This window comes from Pocillopora damicornis, chromosome 11, assembly GCF_964200805.1.
Source record: "Pocillopora damicornis chromosome 11, jaPocDami1.2, whole genome shotgun sequence".
Lineage (NCBI taxonomy): Eukaryota > Metazoa > Cnidaria > Anthozoa > Scleractinia > Pocilloporidae > Pocillopora > Pocillopora damicornis.
In genome coordinates, this window is record NC_142680.1 from 18,407,760 (window position 1) to 18,420,376 (window position 12,617).

At 38.4% G+C, this 12,617-nt stretch overlaps 1 protein-coding gene across 1 annotated transcript; it reads left to right on the plus strand.

Moving 5' to 3' along the window:
* Positions 1 to 1,729: 1,729 nt before the first annotated feature.
* Positions 1,730 to 11,330, plus strand: LOC113683361 (potassium voltage-gated channel protein Shaw). Its single transcript, XM_027200597.2, has 3 exons — positions 1,730 to 2,825; positions 5,900 to 6,774; positions 7,498 to 11,330. Exons 1-3 carry the CDS (start codon positions 2,271 to 2,273, stop codon positions 8,171 to 8,173), a joined length of 2,106 nt encoding a protein of 701 aa, XP_027056398.2. The 5' UTR covers positions 1,730 to 2,270; the 3' UTR covers positions 8,174 to 11,330.
* Positions 11,331 to 12,617: the final 1,287 nt, after the last annotated feature.

Below are 12,617 nucleotides of genomic sequence, written 5' to 3' on the forward strand. Positions count from 1 at the left end.
AATCAACACTGTTGTGTCTTCTGGAGGTTCACTTGTCTTGGAAAAATCAACAACTAATTTTTCATTCATGAATAAGTTAAACCGTGGTTTACTTAATTTTTCTTATTTTGTCATGGTGTTTATTAATTGGTGACTGGACTTTGTGTCGTTCAATTCTTTCTGTGATCATACTCGCAATTAACAAATCGTACTTCCACCTCGTGATCGTCCTAACTGTTGATCACTACCGAATTGCTCTCTAAGCTGTCCTTCATTCTCAAAAGAAAAAAAAATAGAGCCTTTTTGCGCCTTCATAAACTGACTTTTGATATCAGCCCACGAAAGAAGCTTGGTAAAACATCCATCATGACAACAATTACCATGAAGAAATATATTTCCGTTGGAAATTGAACCCCCTGGCGAGAAAGCCGACTTTATTTATTATCGATGGAGACTTTAAAATCTTGTCGGCAAAAACAAACTCTTTAGCCCTGAAGGTTTGGTTTATGGGAGTTACAAGAATAGGGAGTTAAAATTTTTTTGTTAATGTTATGTAAATCTTGAGATACCTTACAAAGTCACTAGCGAGAAAATCGAGAAAGTATCATAGTTTTTCTCTTATTTTCGTGCTATCTCAACTTTTTTTTTTTTTTTTAGCATTTGAGAGCCTAGCGACAAACATCGCCTGAAATCGTTTAAGCTGTCGGTTTATTTTTTACTTTGAATAGCCTTCGTGATACGAAATTATTTAAAGAGAAAACATACAGATGGCATCCCAATAGGTTACCTAGGACAAAGCAGACTTCGTTTTCCGGCTGCAGTAATTTTCATCACTCAGGCGACAGCGAAGTGAGAACAAGTTCAGTGAATGCTTAGTATTAAAACAGTGTGAGACTACGCAATGTCATTCTGGAAAAGTATATGTGGTACCACCAAAGATACAGCATCTGTATTTAAGCCATCATTTGCACTCGTTATCAAAGTAAAAAACAAAAAAGGAAACAGTGCTCTTTAGAACCGTTTCTAAGATGTACGTGCTTACGTACATGTCCTGAATTTTGGTTTTGTTTTCATCATTTCAGCACCTGGATGGCATCAAATTTCTGAACGCTTGAATTATGAATATCAGGGCTAACAATAACATGTATAGCTTTGCAAAATTTGTCATCAAGTTGTAGAGTATAGTTACACAGTATTACGTCACAACAAACAGCGGATCCCAAGTTTCACAGGAAAATAAGTCCGAAATATATTAATCACTTGTCCGGTGTGTAACGAAGATCTATAACATCTTTTTACATTTCCGATAAACTTGCATTTTTGTCCGTTGAATATTTCTAAGAAAAAAAATGTAGGTTCGGGATTGAAAAAGCGACATCGAATGAGATTAAAAGTCTTCTGTTTCGCTGATAAGCCACATGTTTTCTTCCCAAAGATTTAAGGTGCAATCTTCCGGTTTCAAATTTTCATTAACGTGAATTAAAATTTTTAAGCCTTCACAAATTGTTCGTTTTGTTTTGTCGTCATTCGCTCTGCTGTTTACTTTCCATTGCGACCGTCTCTATGAGCAAATTTACATAACACCATTTCGCTTTTTGGAGATGTTAATTTTAATTTCAACCAGTCAAAAGCGAGAGATTTTGAAACTGATGCGAGTTTTGCAGAATTCTCGACGCTGATTGGTCCAAAAATGACACATGCGTGTGACAGAGAACTCTTATATTAATAAAATGACTCAATGGACATTGTCCACGGATGGCTTTTATTAAACCTTCTAATTGGCAATCACCCAGTACAACATGAATATTTATGCTAGCGCAGGTGTAAGGAAGGATGCTATGGCTTTGTAATATCGCCCCACAAATTGCTAGAGCTAACCTATCCTGAAACGGAGCTTTGCTCTGCTCAGCAACCATTACCAAAACAGAGTAACAATCACTGATGAGTGGGAAGTTTCCTCTCTATCGTTGAAAAAAAAAAAAAAAAAGGCTGGATGGCGAAATGCGAATAAAGACGGAGTTTCGTCAGGTGTAGATAACGCGAAGAAAAACTCGGCAAATTTTAATTCACAAGAAGAAAACATAGGCCGCAGTGTGTTTATAGATGAAATTACCATACGGAGCTTGTTCAACTACAGCACCGGTCTTGTTTGGTGTCCTGTGCGGCGGTTAGCTTCTTGTAGCTGGGAGCGAACTCTCGAGCAAATCTAACGATAACATCGCACATTGTGTGTATTTACGTCAGGGGAAATGGCGAACGCTGGAAATTATCTCGACGCGATGAAAACCTGAATGAAAATGTCGGACGGAGCAGAAGAGATTCACCCAAATCCTTCGAGACCGGATCGAATCGTTATTAATTGCGGTGGAGTCCGTCATGAAACATTTAGAAGCACTCTTCGTAATTTCCCAGGAACACGTCTTGCCTGGTGTACAGAGAACGTGAATAACAGCTCTGAATTCTATGACGCGGAAAAGAATGAGTATTTCTTTGACCGACATCCTGGCGTTTTCGCAGCCATAATAAATTATTATCGCACGGGCAAGCTTCATAGTCCTCATGATGTTTGCGGGCCGCTTTTTGAAGACGAGTTATTGTTTTGGGGGATCGACGAGAAGCAAATGGAACCATGTTGCTGGACTTACTATACGCAGCATAGAGAAGCTCAAGAAAACTTGAAGTTCTTCGAAGCGGCAGAGATGACGGATGATGAGGATGATTTAAACTCTGAATTCGGCGAGTTGATTTCTGAGAATTTTGGAGGCGAGCAGCAGTCATGCTGGCAAAAGTACAAACCCAGGATTTGGAACGTTCTTGAGCATCAACGGTCTTCAAAGCTGGCCCGGGTAAGTTGCTCAAAAAGTGTTTGTTAACAAGGTTACTAAAGAAAAAACGTTCCGAGAAGGTCGATCATATACCGTTATTAACGAGTGTTTAACGAACGGCGGTTTTCTTCTCTAAGGCAAAGAATTATAGCGACGCTTGGTGAATTAATTCGTTGTATCGTGTGCAAGCTGACTTAGAAACGTCTGCGAAGGAAACAAAGAAGACAAAACTCCGTCAGAGATTCTACCTTTTTTCTAAGTCACTTTTCCAGATGAATCGCTCATTCTAACATCAAATGATGCTATCTATAGAGCTTTTGGGAAAGCAATGGCAGTACCGCCATAATAACGATAAAAAAGAAAGGATCCTAACAGAAAAAGCTAGCACAAGGATCAATGCCGAGAAATTTATCGCCAAAACACAACGACCCTTTAAGGTTTCCTGTCGACTAAAATATCTGAGTGTCGATTGGAAATTTGTAAGTCATCATTAAATGTAAGAATTCTTATAAATTGCTAACGTGATATCTTAATAACCATGATGACAATACACGTCTTTTCCATTGGGTTGTAAAATTTTTGTGTTTAGGAGACCGGAAAGTTTCATTGAAACATCTGTTGAAAAGAAAAAGAGAAAAAAAACCTTCGGCTTGTTCGAATTGTTTAAAAAAGACAAAAATTGAGGAATTTTCGTGCTTTCAAGCGTGATGTTCTTATTTAAACAAAAAAACTCGTTTAACATTCATATTTATGAGACGTTTCTGTCCAAAAACGTGCTTTACACAATGAGTTAAATAAATTCAAGAAACAGACGCGAATCGCCCTCCAGAAATTGCGTTTTTTGATTCCGAGATTTAAACCTTCTACTTAAGCCCGCACTTCAATCTAACAGCTTTAAGGATAGTCGATGATACTGTACTTTCCACGAATTTGAATTGAAGGCAAAATATATCCAAACATAAATAATTGTGTATATACATCGGAATAAACAGCTCTGCATGGAAACCATGTTTTCCTAATAATTCATTTAGTATTGAAGTCATTTTTATTTTACGATTTAAGCAGGGCATATTGAAATCGTTACATCTGTGAGTGAAAATTTTGGTCGATAATTTTGAGTTCATGTGGAAATTTCACGGTCTATGTCATTTTTTACCAAAATAATATTGTTGCAGTCAGTCTTTTATCATGCACCGATAAATGAATCTCAAAAAGGAGGCGGGGTCGGAGACTATACGTGTAATATAAACATCAATGGGGTACCATTAGAAATGTAACTATTCGGTAATGGAAAAGTGGAAGTCTCGCATAGAAGCAAGCTCTTTATATTAGTATTCATTTAAAACTCTAAGGAGCTTTTAAAATTTCCATCCTAAAATGTCAAATCATCTAGGGAAGGATACGCTTCCAATCGAAACTTGGTTAAGGATTTTGCCCAAACATGCTAATTTTCATTTCGTTTCCATGTACACGTCTGCACATTTATCAGACAAAAACAAAAATTCATTTCCATAACGAAGCTTTTCAAAAAAGTCCAATTACAATTTCTCACTTTGACGAACACATTACAGTGGTCGCCCAGAGTCGTTAGGCGGGTTCTTGCTGGGAAATTCAGATGACCTCAATGATGGAAATGCTTCTCCCATAGAATGCGTGGCCAAATAGTTTTCTGAGAAAAACTAAATTCTTTAAACTTTTTTCCTTGACGAAACATTGGAAGATAATTTAAGTGGATAAATTTATATTCATTAAAAAACCGCTAGTAATAAATAAGTTCCGGGGTATTGGAACAGTTATTTACTTGATTGATTAGTGAAACATAAGGGTGTGCATTCTATTTTGTGAATGCCAGAGACACGATTTCTCATCTGATGAATTCTTATGCTGATTACGTAATCTGCGGAAAAAAACAATTGATTTCAAAATAGTTCTTTTAAAACAGCATGGTTCCTACCTTTTTGTTGCTTTTTAACGTCAGCAGGGGGCATTATTTTTCTTTCCGAAAAGCGAGGGAGAGCTTCTATGTAGAAGGGAAAGTCAGAAATACTCGGAAGAAAAATAAAACATCCTGAGTGAAACTGAAACAAAGTATCGTTACGGTCGCATAATAAAAGCAAAAGTTATACCATCATTACTGAAAGCCGCCTTCTTTTAATACCCATAAACAGTTTTATCCAACCATGTTTCGTTTCAAAATTGGAAACAAATTTGGAAAAAAATAGACCTTATCGTATCACCAACGGTGTCTAATCTTCTGTCATGCAATCGTACTTTTACTTTGAAATATAAGAGTTCATGACCAGGGATCACTCGATTTTTTATTTTCGGAGTATGCTCGTCTATTCAAATACTGGCACGGTCTAACGTTAGGACTGTAACCTTTCCTGAATTGGCAAAACCTTTGCAATTACGTTGACAATTCCTAGTTACGTAAAGTTGCTCGCCAGTGCAGCATGACAGGTGCTTTGGAAGTTTATAGCCCGCTAAATTAAACACATCGGTCAAATGTCTGCCATGCGCATGGAGATAAATTTTCGCCAGCCCACCCGCAAGTTCCCGCGCAGAATTTCATAGGGTAACACGATAAAAAACAGCTGTCACGCAGGACGTGCGAAAGGGATTTAATACGTTCGTGGAAATATTACAAGGAAACAAAAGTCGATAAAATGAAACTTAAATCCTCTCAACTACCTAACCATTACATAGTTCATATAGCCGTCAACGTTTGGTCTGTTGGTAATTACTCTCTGCAGGGAATCGTTGGAGCGAATCTTAAATATTGTTTTTAGTTCATTTATTTCGATCTCGAAGTCTCTTAGTTTTCTCAGAGCTTCGAAATACTTGGAATTTGCTGCTGCAGTCAAGGGTTTCAGTTTACTCTTCCAGGGGTAACCTAAAGCTATCAATGCGAATGAGAAAAGTCTGTTTACGAGACTCTTATTCTGCCCTTATTAACTTCCACGCTGCATAAATCTGCAGCTTTTTTACCCATAATTAATCAATATATCTTACATCTTGACGGGTTTTACCATTTGCAGCCCTCAGAGTACAGATTACCGACTTTACAAATAAGAGAGATTTTTGTATATTTACAGGTTATGTTTCTCGTCTCATTGATGTTCATTATACTGTCAGTGCTGGCGTACTGCGTGCAGACTATGAAGGTGGTAAAAGATAACAGAAATGCAAGTGTTGCCATGGTGATAATAGAAGGCGTGTGTGGAGTTTGGTTCACCGTTGAGTTTACACTCAGACTGGCCACGTGCCCCAGCAAACACGACTTTGTTAAGCAGATAATGAACTGGGTGGACTTCATTGCCATCTGGCCTTTTTATGTTCGTATCTTAACCACAGACAATTACCCAGATGGAGAGCCAAAAATTGAATACGACATCTTGGCCATTTTACGGCTCTTCCGGCTACTACGGTTTTTCAAGGTGAATCTGGGATTCCAAATTCTCAAGCAAACTATGATTGCCAGTTCCCGCGAGCTGATGCTATTGGTTTTATTGCTAATCGTCCCCGTAATCATCTTCGCCAGTTGTGCATATCTTGCAGAGAAGGGTGATAATTCAGAAGACTTTCCTTCCATCGTTGAATCTTTCTGGTGGGCCATTATTACCATAACAACAGTAGGCTATGGAGATGACGTCCCGAAGACAGGTGTTGGAAAACTCTTTGGCTCACTTTGTGCTGCCCTTTCAATCGTCATCACAGCTCTTCCAATCTCAATCATCGGAAGTAACTTCTCGCTGTACTATTCACATGCGCAAGCGCAGATGAAGCTTCCTAAGAAATCCAAACGGCCTATGGTTGGGGCAGCAAATGTTTTAATGTTACAGTCGGCGAGACCAAGTGAGGACATGACAAGTACAGATATGACCGAGGGAAGGTTGGATCTAAGGAAATCATCGCCAGTCGTCAATGGATCTCTGGGTGGGGACGCTAAAATACATCCATACCGCGGACGGTGAGTGTAGTTAAAATATATATATATAAAAATTTAATTTTTTTAGGAAATCGTGATGGCCTAACGGTGAGCGCGTTGTACTCTGGCTCGAGGGGCTCGAGTTCAAGACTCGGGTGGGTGGCTATGTTGTGTTTTTAATAAATAAAAGGCCTCTCTCTCAACCCACAGTATGGGTACTGGCGAACTGTCAGGGAAGCGAGAGAAAAAGCTGGAGGAGGGGGTTTGACCGGTGATGAAATAACATCCCATCCAGGAAACTGGGGTAAACTCCGGCTTGGCTCGATAACAAAGTTTACAAGACAGCTGCCACTATTTTAAAGAAGATATAAAACCAATGGTAAAAACGTTTACGCCATGAATCTAAGGCAGCCGGTTATGGTTGACGAGTTCTCCTAACTATTTGAAGAAACGAATTCACGAAAAATTTGAACTAATATAAAACTGTCTTTAAAGCTTAACCACCAGCACATTATACAATTAATCAATCGATAAGTGGTCATTCAATCGAGCAGACAATCACTGAGACCCAACAGGCTTTTTGGTCGCTCAGTCGAGTGGGTCAGAAGCAGCTCAGTAAAGAGGGTAACAGCTTTTGTGAAATACTCTCTAAGTGAATTTCATAATCAATTAGGATATGCCTCAAACATCTCAATAACTACAATCGGTAATTTTAAATAAGAATTTATTTCTGAGGTTCTTGATCACAGTTCTCATATCCACCAGGGCTAGACGAGCACGGTCATCTTTATACGCAGGAGCTATGAATCATCGACAATCGTTCCCAGTCCGCTCCCGAAGCAGCGAGGAATTCAATGCTGTTAACAGTCCTCCACTTGACGGCAGAAAAAAGAGCCACACTAGTACCCAGAGTACAACAATAGACACTCCACCCAAAAGCCCCCCTCTTTATGGAAACACACTGACGGTGGACCCGCCGGAACTTTCGGAAGCCATCACAGGCTTTGTAGACGACCCGCCGGAAAAGCCTTCAACAAAAAGTCCACCCATAGTGCACAGGGAGAGTGAAGAGTTTGAAATTGATGACATCGACCATGTACTCGCAACTATTAAAACGCACGAGAAAAAAGGTAACTTGGTCAATGGTAATGCCCGACCCGGGTCTCCGGGCCAACCGGGAACCCCAGGGAGACCAGGAACCCCAGTGAAGAGGACACCCAAGAATTCGGTACGGTTTGTGAAACCGACGCTAACCGTGACATTGAATAGAGTAGACGGAAAAATGATTAATGAGTCATTTGACGAAGATGTCCAGTACGACGAGTTCGAACATGAGGAAAATAAAAAGAGCGTGGAACGAAGGCCTGAAGTACAAATCACGGTTTCAGGACATCGGAATTTTAGAGGCGGTTCGTCAGAACCAGAGGAAAATCAGGCGTAATAAAAATTCAGGACTTGGTGAATCAGTGACGTAGTTCGGTACAACTGCTGAGTGGTTCCATCTAAATCTAAATTCTGATGAAAAAAGTAGTTAGCTTGAAGTCTCATTTTGACGGCAAAGGAAAACATTCGAGTGTAACGATCCCCCCCCCCCTCCTTCTACTCCTGATGGTATGGAGCAGTTCCCCAAAGGTAATCAAAGAAATGTTTCGACAGTTCAGCGCAATTTAAAGCTGTGAAAGAAGGACTTTGAGACAGAAAGATCCAATGGTAACTTCGGAGAACGCTGGTATAATGACCTTTCATTAGATCCTGAACTAAAGCATTAAGACAAAATACCACGGCTACCACTTACCCATAGTTCCATGGGAACATGCGGACCAGAGATGTTCTGGATAGAACCATAACAGCCAAAATGATGCAGTTGCAGTCGACAAGGTTGACTCTAGCTAATTCAAAGGTCAATTGTGTTCAAAACCTCTCTCGGAGTAAAGCATGACGAACTGAAAACTCATCTCATCTCAGCTTTTACGAAAAGTTGATTTGTCTTCTTGGTTTCCACCAAACTTAGCACAAAACCTTGAAAGGAGATCTCTGAGAAGTTTGAGTAATCGGGGCGTGCAAAAATGTAAAGCTGATTGATGGTTTGCGACTCCACTGATTCAATAAGTCCTGAATAAAGGATGATGTTTTTGTCCTTTCCATAATCTCGTTTGTACACACCCATGACATTTTCCTCGAGAATCGGAAATCAGTGCCCATCCTGTAAAAGTTCCAGAAACACAAGGACCACGTGATCTGTGAGGCAGTTCAAGTTGCCATGTCGACAAGTAACCACGACGAATCCAGTGAGCTACCACTTAGCTTCATTTCTTGAAAGTAGAAACCACGTTACTGGGTAATGAAATGTGGACTCTATAAAAACGTTCGAAACAAACAAAAAAATTCGTTCGATATAAAAGGAATGTAGAGAGCCATGGACAAACAGACTCCGCCAGATAAACTTGCACTCACAGAGTAGTTGCGTCAAGGTTGGTACATCACAAAACTTTCACCTAAGTTTTTCACTTTCGACATTTACAATCGCGTTCAATCCTAGACTATCTTCACCCCTTAACTGTATATTCATCCTTTTTTATTCGTGCGTAACCGACACAAAATTTCATATTCATGACATGGCTCTTGGAATACTCCATTGCACGTAGATGTATGAGATAGGAAATAGTGCCCTGTTTTCGGGCAATTCTTTGATAATGACCAAATATTTTCTTAGAATGAAGCATCGGCTTAATCAAGTGTATAAATGTTTATGAGCAGTGCAAAACATAAGTAAATGTTTCACTATCTGAGTAAACTGAATTTCGCACAGACTAGACAAAAAGACATCCGCTTTGAAATTTGCTGTGTTTTCTTCGGAATTCAGGTATCCTTAAAATAAATTTGTCGTTGTGTATCCAGTGTTACACGCTGCGCCGCTATGAAAAAGAACCAGTCTCTTCAATGCAGTAAAAAACTAATTATCGAAAAGGATCAGACCTTCAAGTTAGAGAATTGGATGAAATTTTTAGTTGAGGCAAATAACATGCCTTGGCTTGCTAGTCTCTACGCACGTTTTCAAAATTGTTAGGATGTTAAACTAAACAATAGGCTTGTGTAATCTATAAGGAAAAAAATTTCATAAAAAGAAAAATATAAGGCTTGTATCAACCAATCCAACCACACATACTGAAGAGGATAACGGTATTTTCAGAAGAAGCCTAGTTTGACTTAACCACTATTTAAATGGACATATTCAAGATCGTTAGGGAAGAGTTGCCAATCTAAAGGTTACGTGAAAGCATCACTGACAACGCGAGAGGAAGTTGTTTGGCTAATAGTAATTTACAAGGCTTTAGTCAGACTCGAGAAAATGGACACGATGTTTTCAACTAATTCTCGTGGATTAATCTATCAGGGTTGAGTTGGAAAGTTTAAAATGTTATCAGGTGTTACGATAGTACCAATCCTTTGAGGGACATGTTTAAGCCAACATCTGCTTGAGTCCGTGTTTGTTCGAGTGGGTTAAGGTTAAATCACAAAAAAGGGATTAGAAACGAAAGCAAGCGTATGACTTCACCTGCACTAAATAAGACTATTAACGGCGAAGGTCTGGGTACTTCTACACACTGTAAGTATCAAAATTACGGACTGTGATTGGTTAGTGATTAATTTGAGCTATCATCTTTGAAAAAGAAAAACTAGCGATTGAGTAAATTAGATTTATTATAGTTACATTTTGTAAATTTTGTAATAATTGGTTTTAATGCCTAATGTATGCAAGCAATCGACAGAGTATTTTCCTACTGTAAATTATACAGAATTGAATATAGTTGGCAGTCGTTAGTTTGTACTTGTTTATAGTCGTGAAACAGACACTGCTCAACAAATTGAACGTTACTTCAGCAGAATCCAGAAGGTCTAATATAACTTTGCACAGTATTTCCAAAAGATTATAAACTGGTTTATAATTTCTTGTTCATATACTTGTTCAAGAACAGTCACAGGGAACGCAGTTAATTATATGGATGGTTAATAATATTACTTGAAATCAACTGTTCCCTTTTTGACGAAGAGTTGCCTTAAAGAAATTAACAACGACTACATTGATTCCTTTCTTAAAGGAAATAGTGTCTGACGAATGACTTCTTTCAAAAATCCTTTTTTTTTTTGATGCTGGAAACAGAGCTTTTTAATTTGAATTTATAAATTCGTAAAATATAATCCTGAGCATCACATAGAATAAGCTTTAATTTGTATTTATATATTCAGCCATTTAAATGAAATGATCACCAGCTAAAAGAGCTCCTGCCTGTCAAACAAATTATCCTTGCCAGTACTATAAGAGATTTATAGAGAACAGTATGAATAATATGCGCACTGATTTCAAGGCGTAAAGGGTAAAATGTGTCGATGAAACTTAAATGTAATAAGTTTTTCATAGATTTATACATAAAATGTATCCAAATATCGTTCGACTTAGGACTTTGATGTGATACAATTCTAGCTTTAAAAGTAGCTATTGTATTTAATAATGACTCCATTGATCACTCTTCCAGAGAAATTCCAAGAGCCACAGGAAAAAATAAAAAAACAAAACAAAACAAAACATATTGAAAGTACTAAGAGTCACTAATTTTTGTTCTTTTTTGACACTCGAAACATGCAGTGAAACCTTAAAAAATTTTACCGCGCCTGCAAAAATCCAGACGTCGTGACTTAAATTAGAGAGGAAATGCTGAAATTTTATTTAAAACTTTTTTTATTAAGTATACTTTCCCTTTCTCTCGCCCCGACACGAAGCTAAATATGCAACCGCTATTCAGGAAATGAGCCCGAGTTCGTTTTTGAAAGAAAACCAAGCAAAAGAAGCGTCAGATATCAATATTACACAGGGGAGCGAGGTAGTGTATCTAGAAGGATCGAAATGCAAGCATTATGCCAAGCCGAAAGCAAAATAAGAAAAAGTATTTGACACACAATTGCCGTCGTTTTTCAGATTAATGTTCTTCCTTGAAATTTTGTGAGGCGGGCGGGCCACCGAACTTGACCCCATACGCATGCCAGACGTTCGAGCGCCGTGTTGTTTTGTGGGTTTCGCTTGCGGTCGCATTCGTATTCGTCGAAGGCAAGTTAATGATATGCTGGTTCCGTACAATAAATGAGCTCCCTTAATTTGCAAATCCAGCAATTTTATCTCCCGCTGGCTCTAATTCATAACAAACGCGCAAACGATCTTGTAACTTGTATACGCTTCTATTATTGCTGCCAAAGTGTGCCTTTTCAATCATAAATTTTTATCATATGTGCTTTTAATCGGGTCTCAATTGATTTCTTTTGCTCTCCAGCCAAAACATGTATGCTAAACTGCTCTCCTAACGCCTGCAGCAAGTTAGGCAATTTACTCTAACCCCAATTAAGACTACATACAATTTTATATCTCTCCGAAAAGCGTTTCACTGGGTCCAGTTTAAGAAGAAATTTTGCAAGCGAAAATGTATGGCCCACTATTTATGGCGTTTGGAAAGAAGAGAAATCACATAGATTGCAGTGCTGAGCTCCGACGAAATGTTTAACATCCTTTGAATCAAAACATTTCCGAATTTTTTCAACATTTTTGTTTCATTGCAAGAACCGTGAACAAAACTTTGCAAGTTCTTTATTTAAAGTTTATTGTTATGGGGTTTTACGCCACCGTTGCATTGCTATGGAGGGTCCATTCACTAAATTAATAGTTATCACTCCGCTTGTATAATTTTTTTTTTAACAATTGAAACTTTCAGGCTCCCCAAAGATTTGTTAACAATTCATCGCCATAGGTTTATACCCGCGAATTTTAGAGGATTTCTTTTTTCCTTAGCAGAGGAAGGTATGTCTTCGAATGATTCCAACGTGAACTAAAATGATTT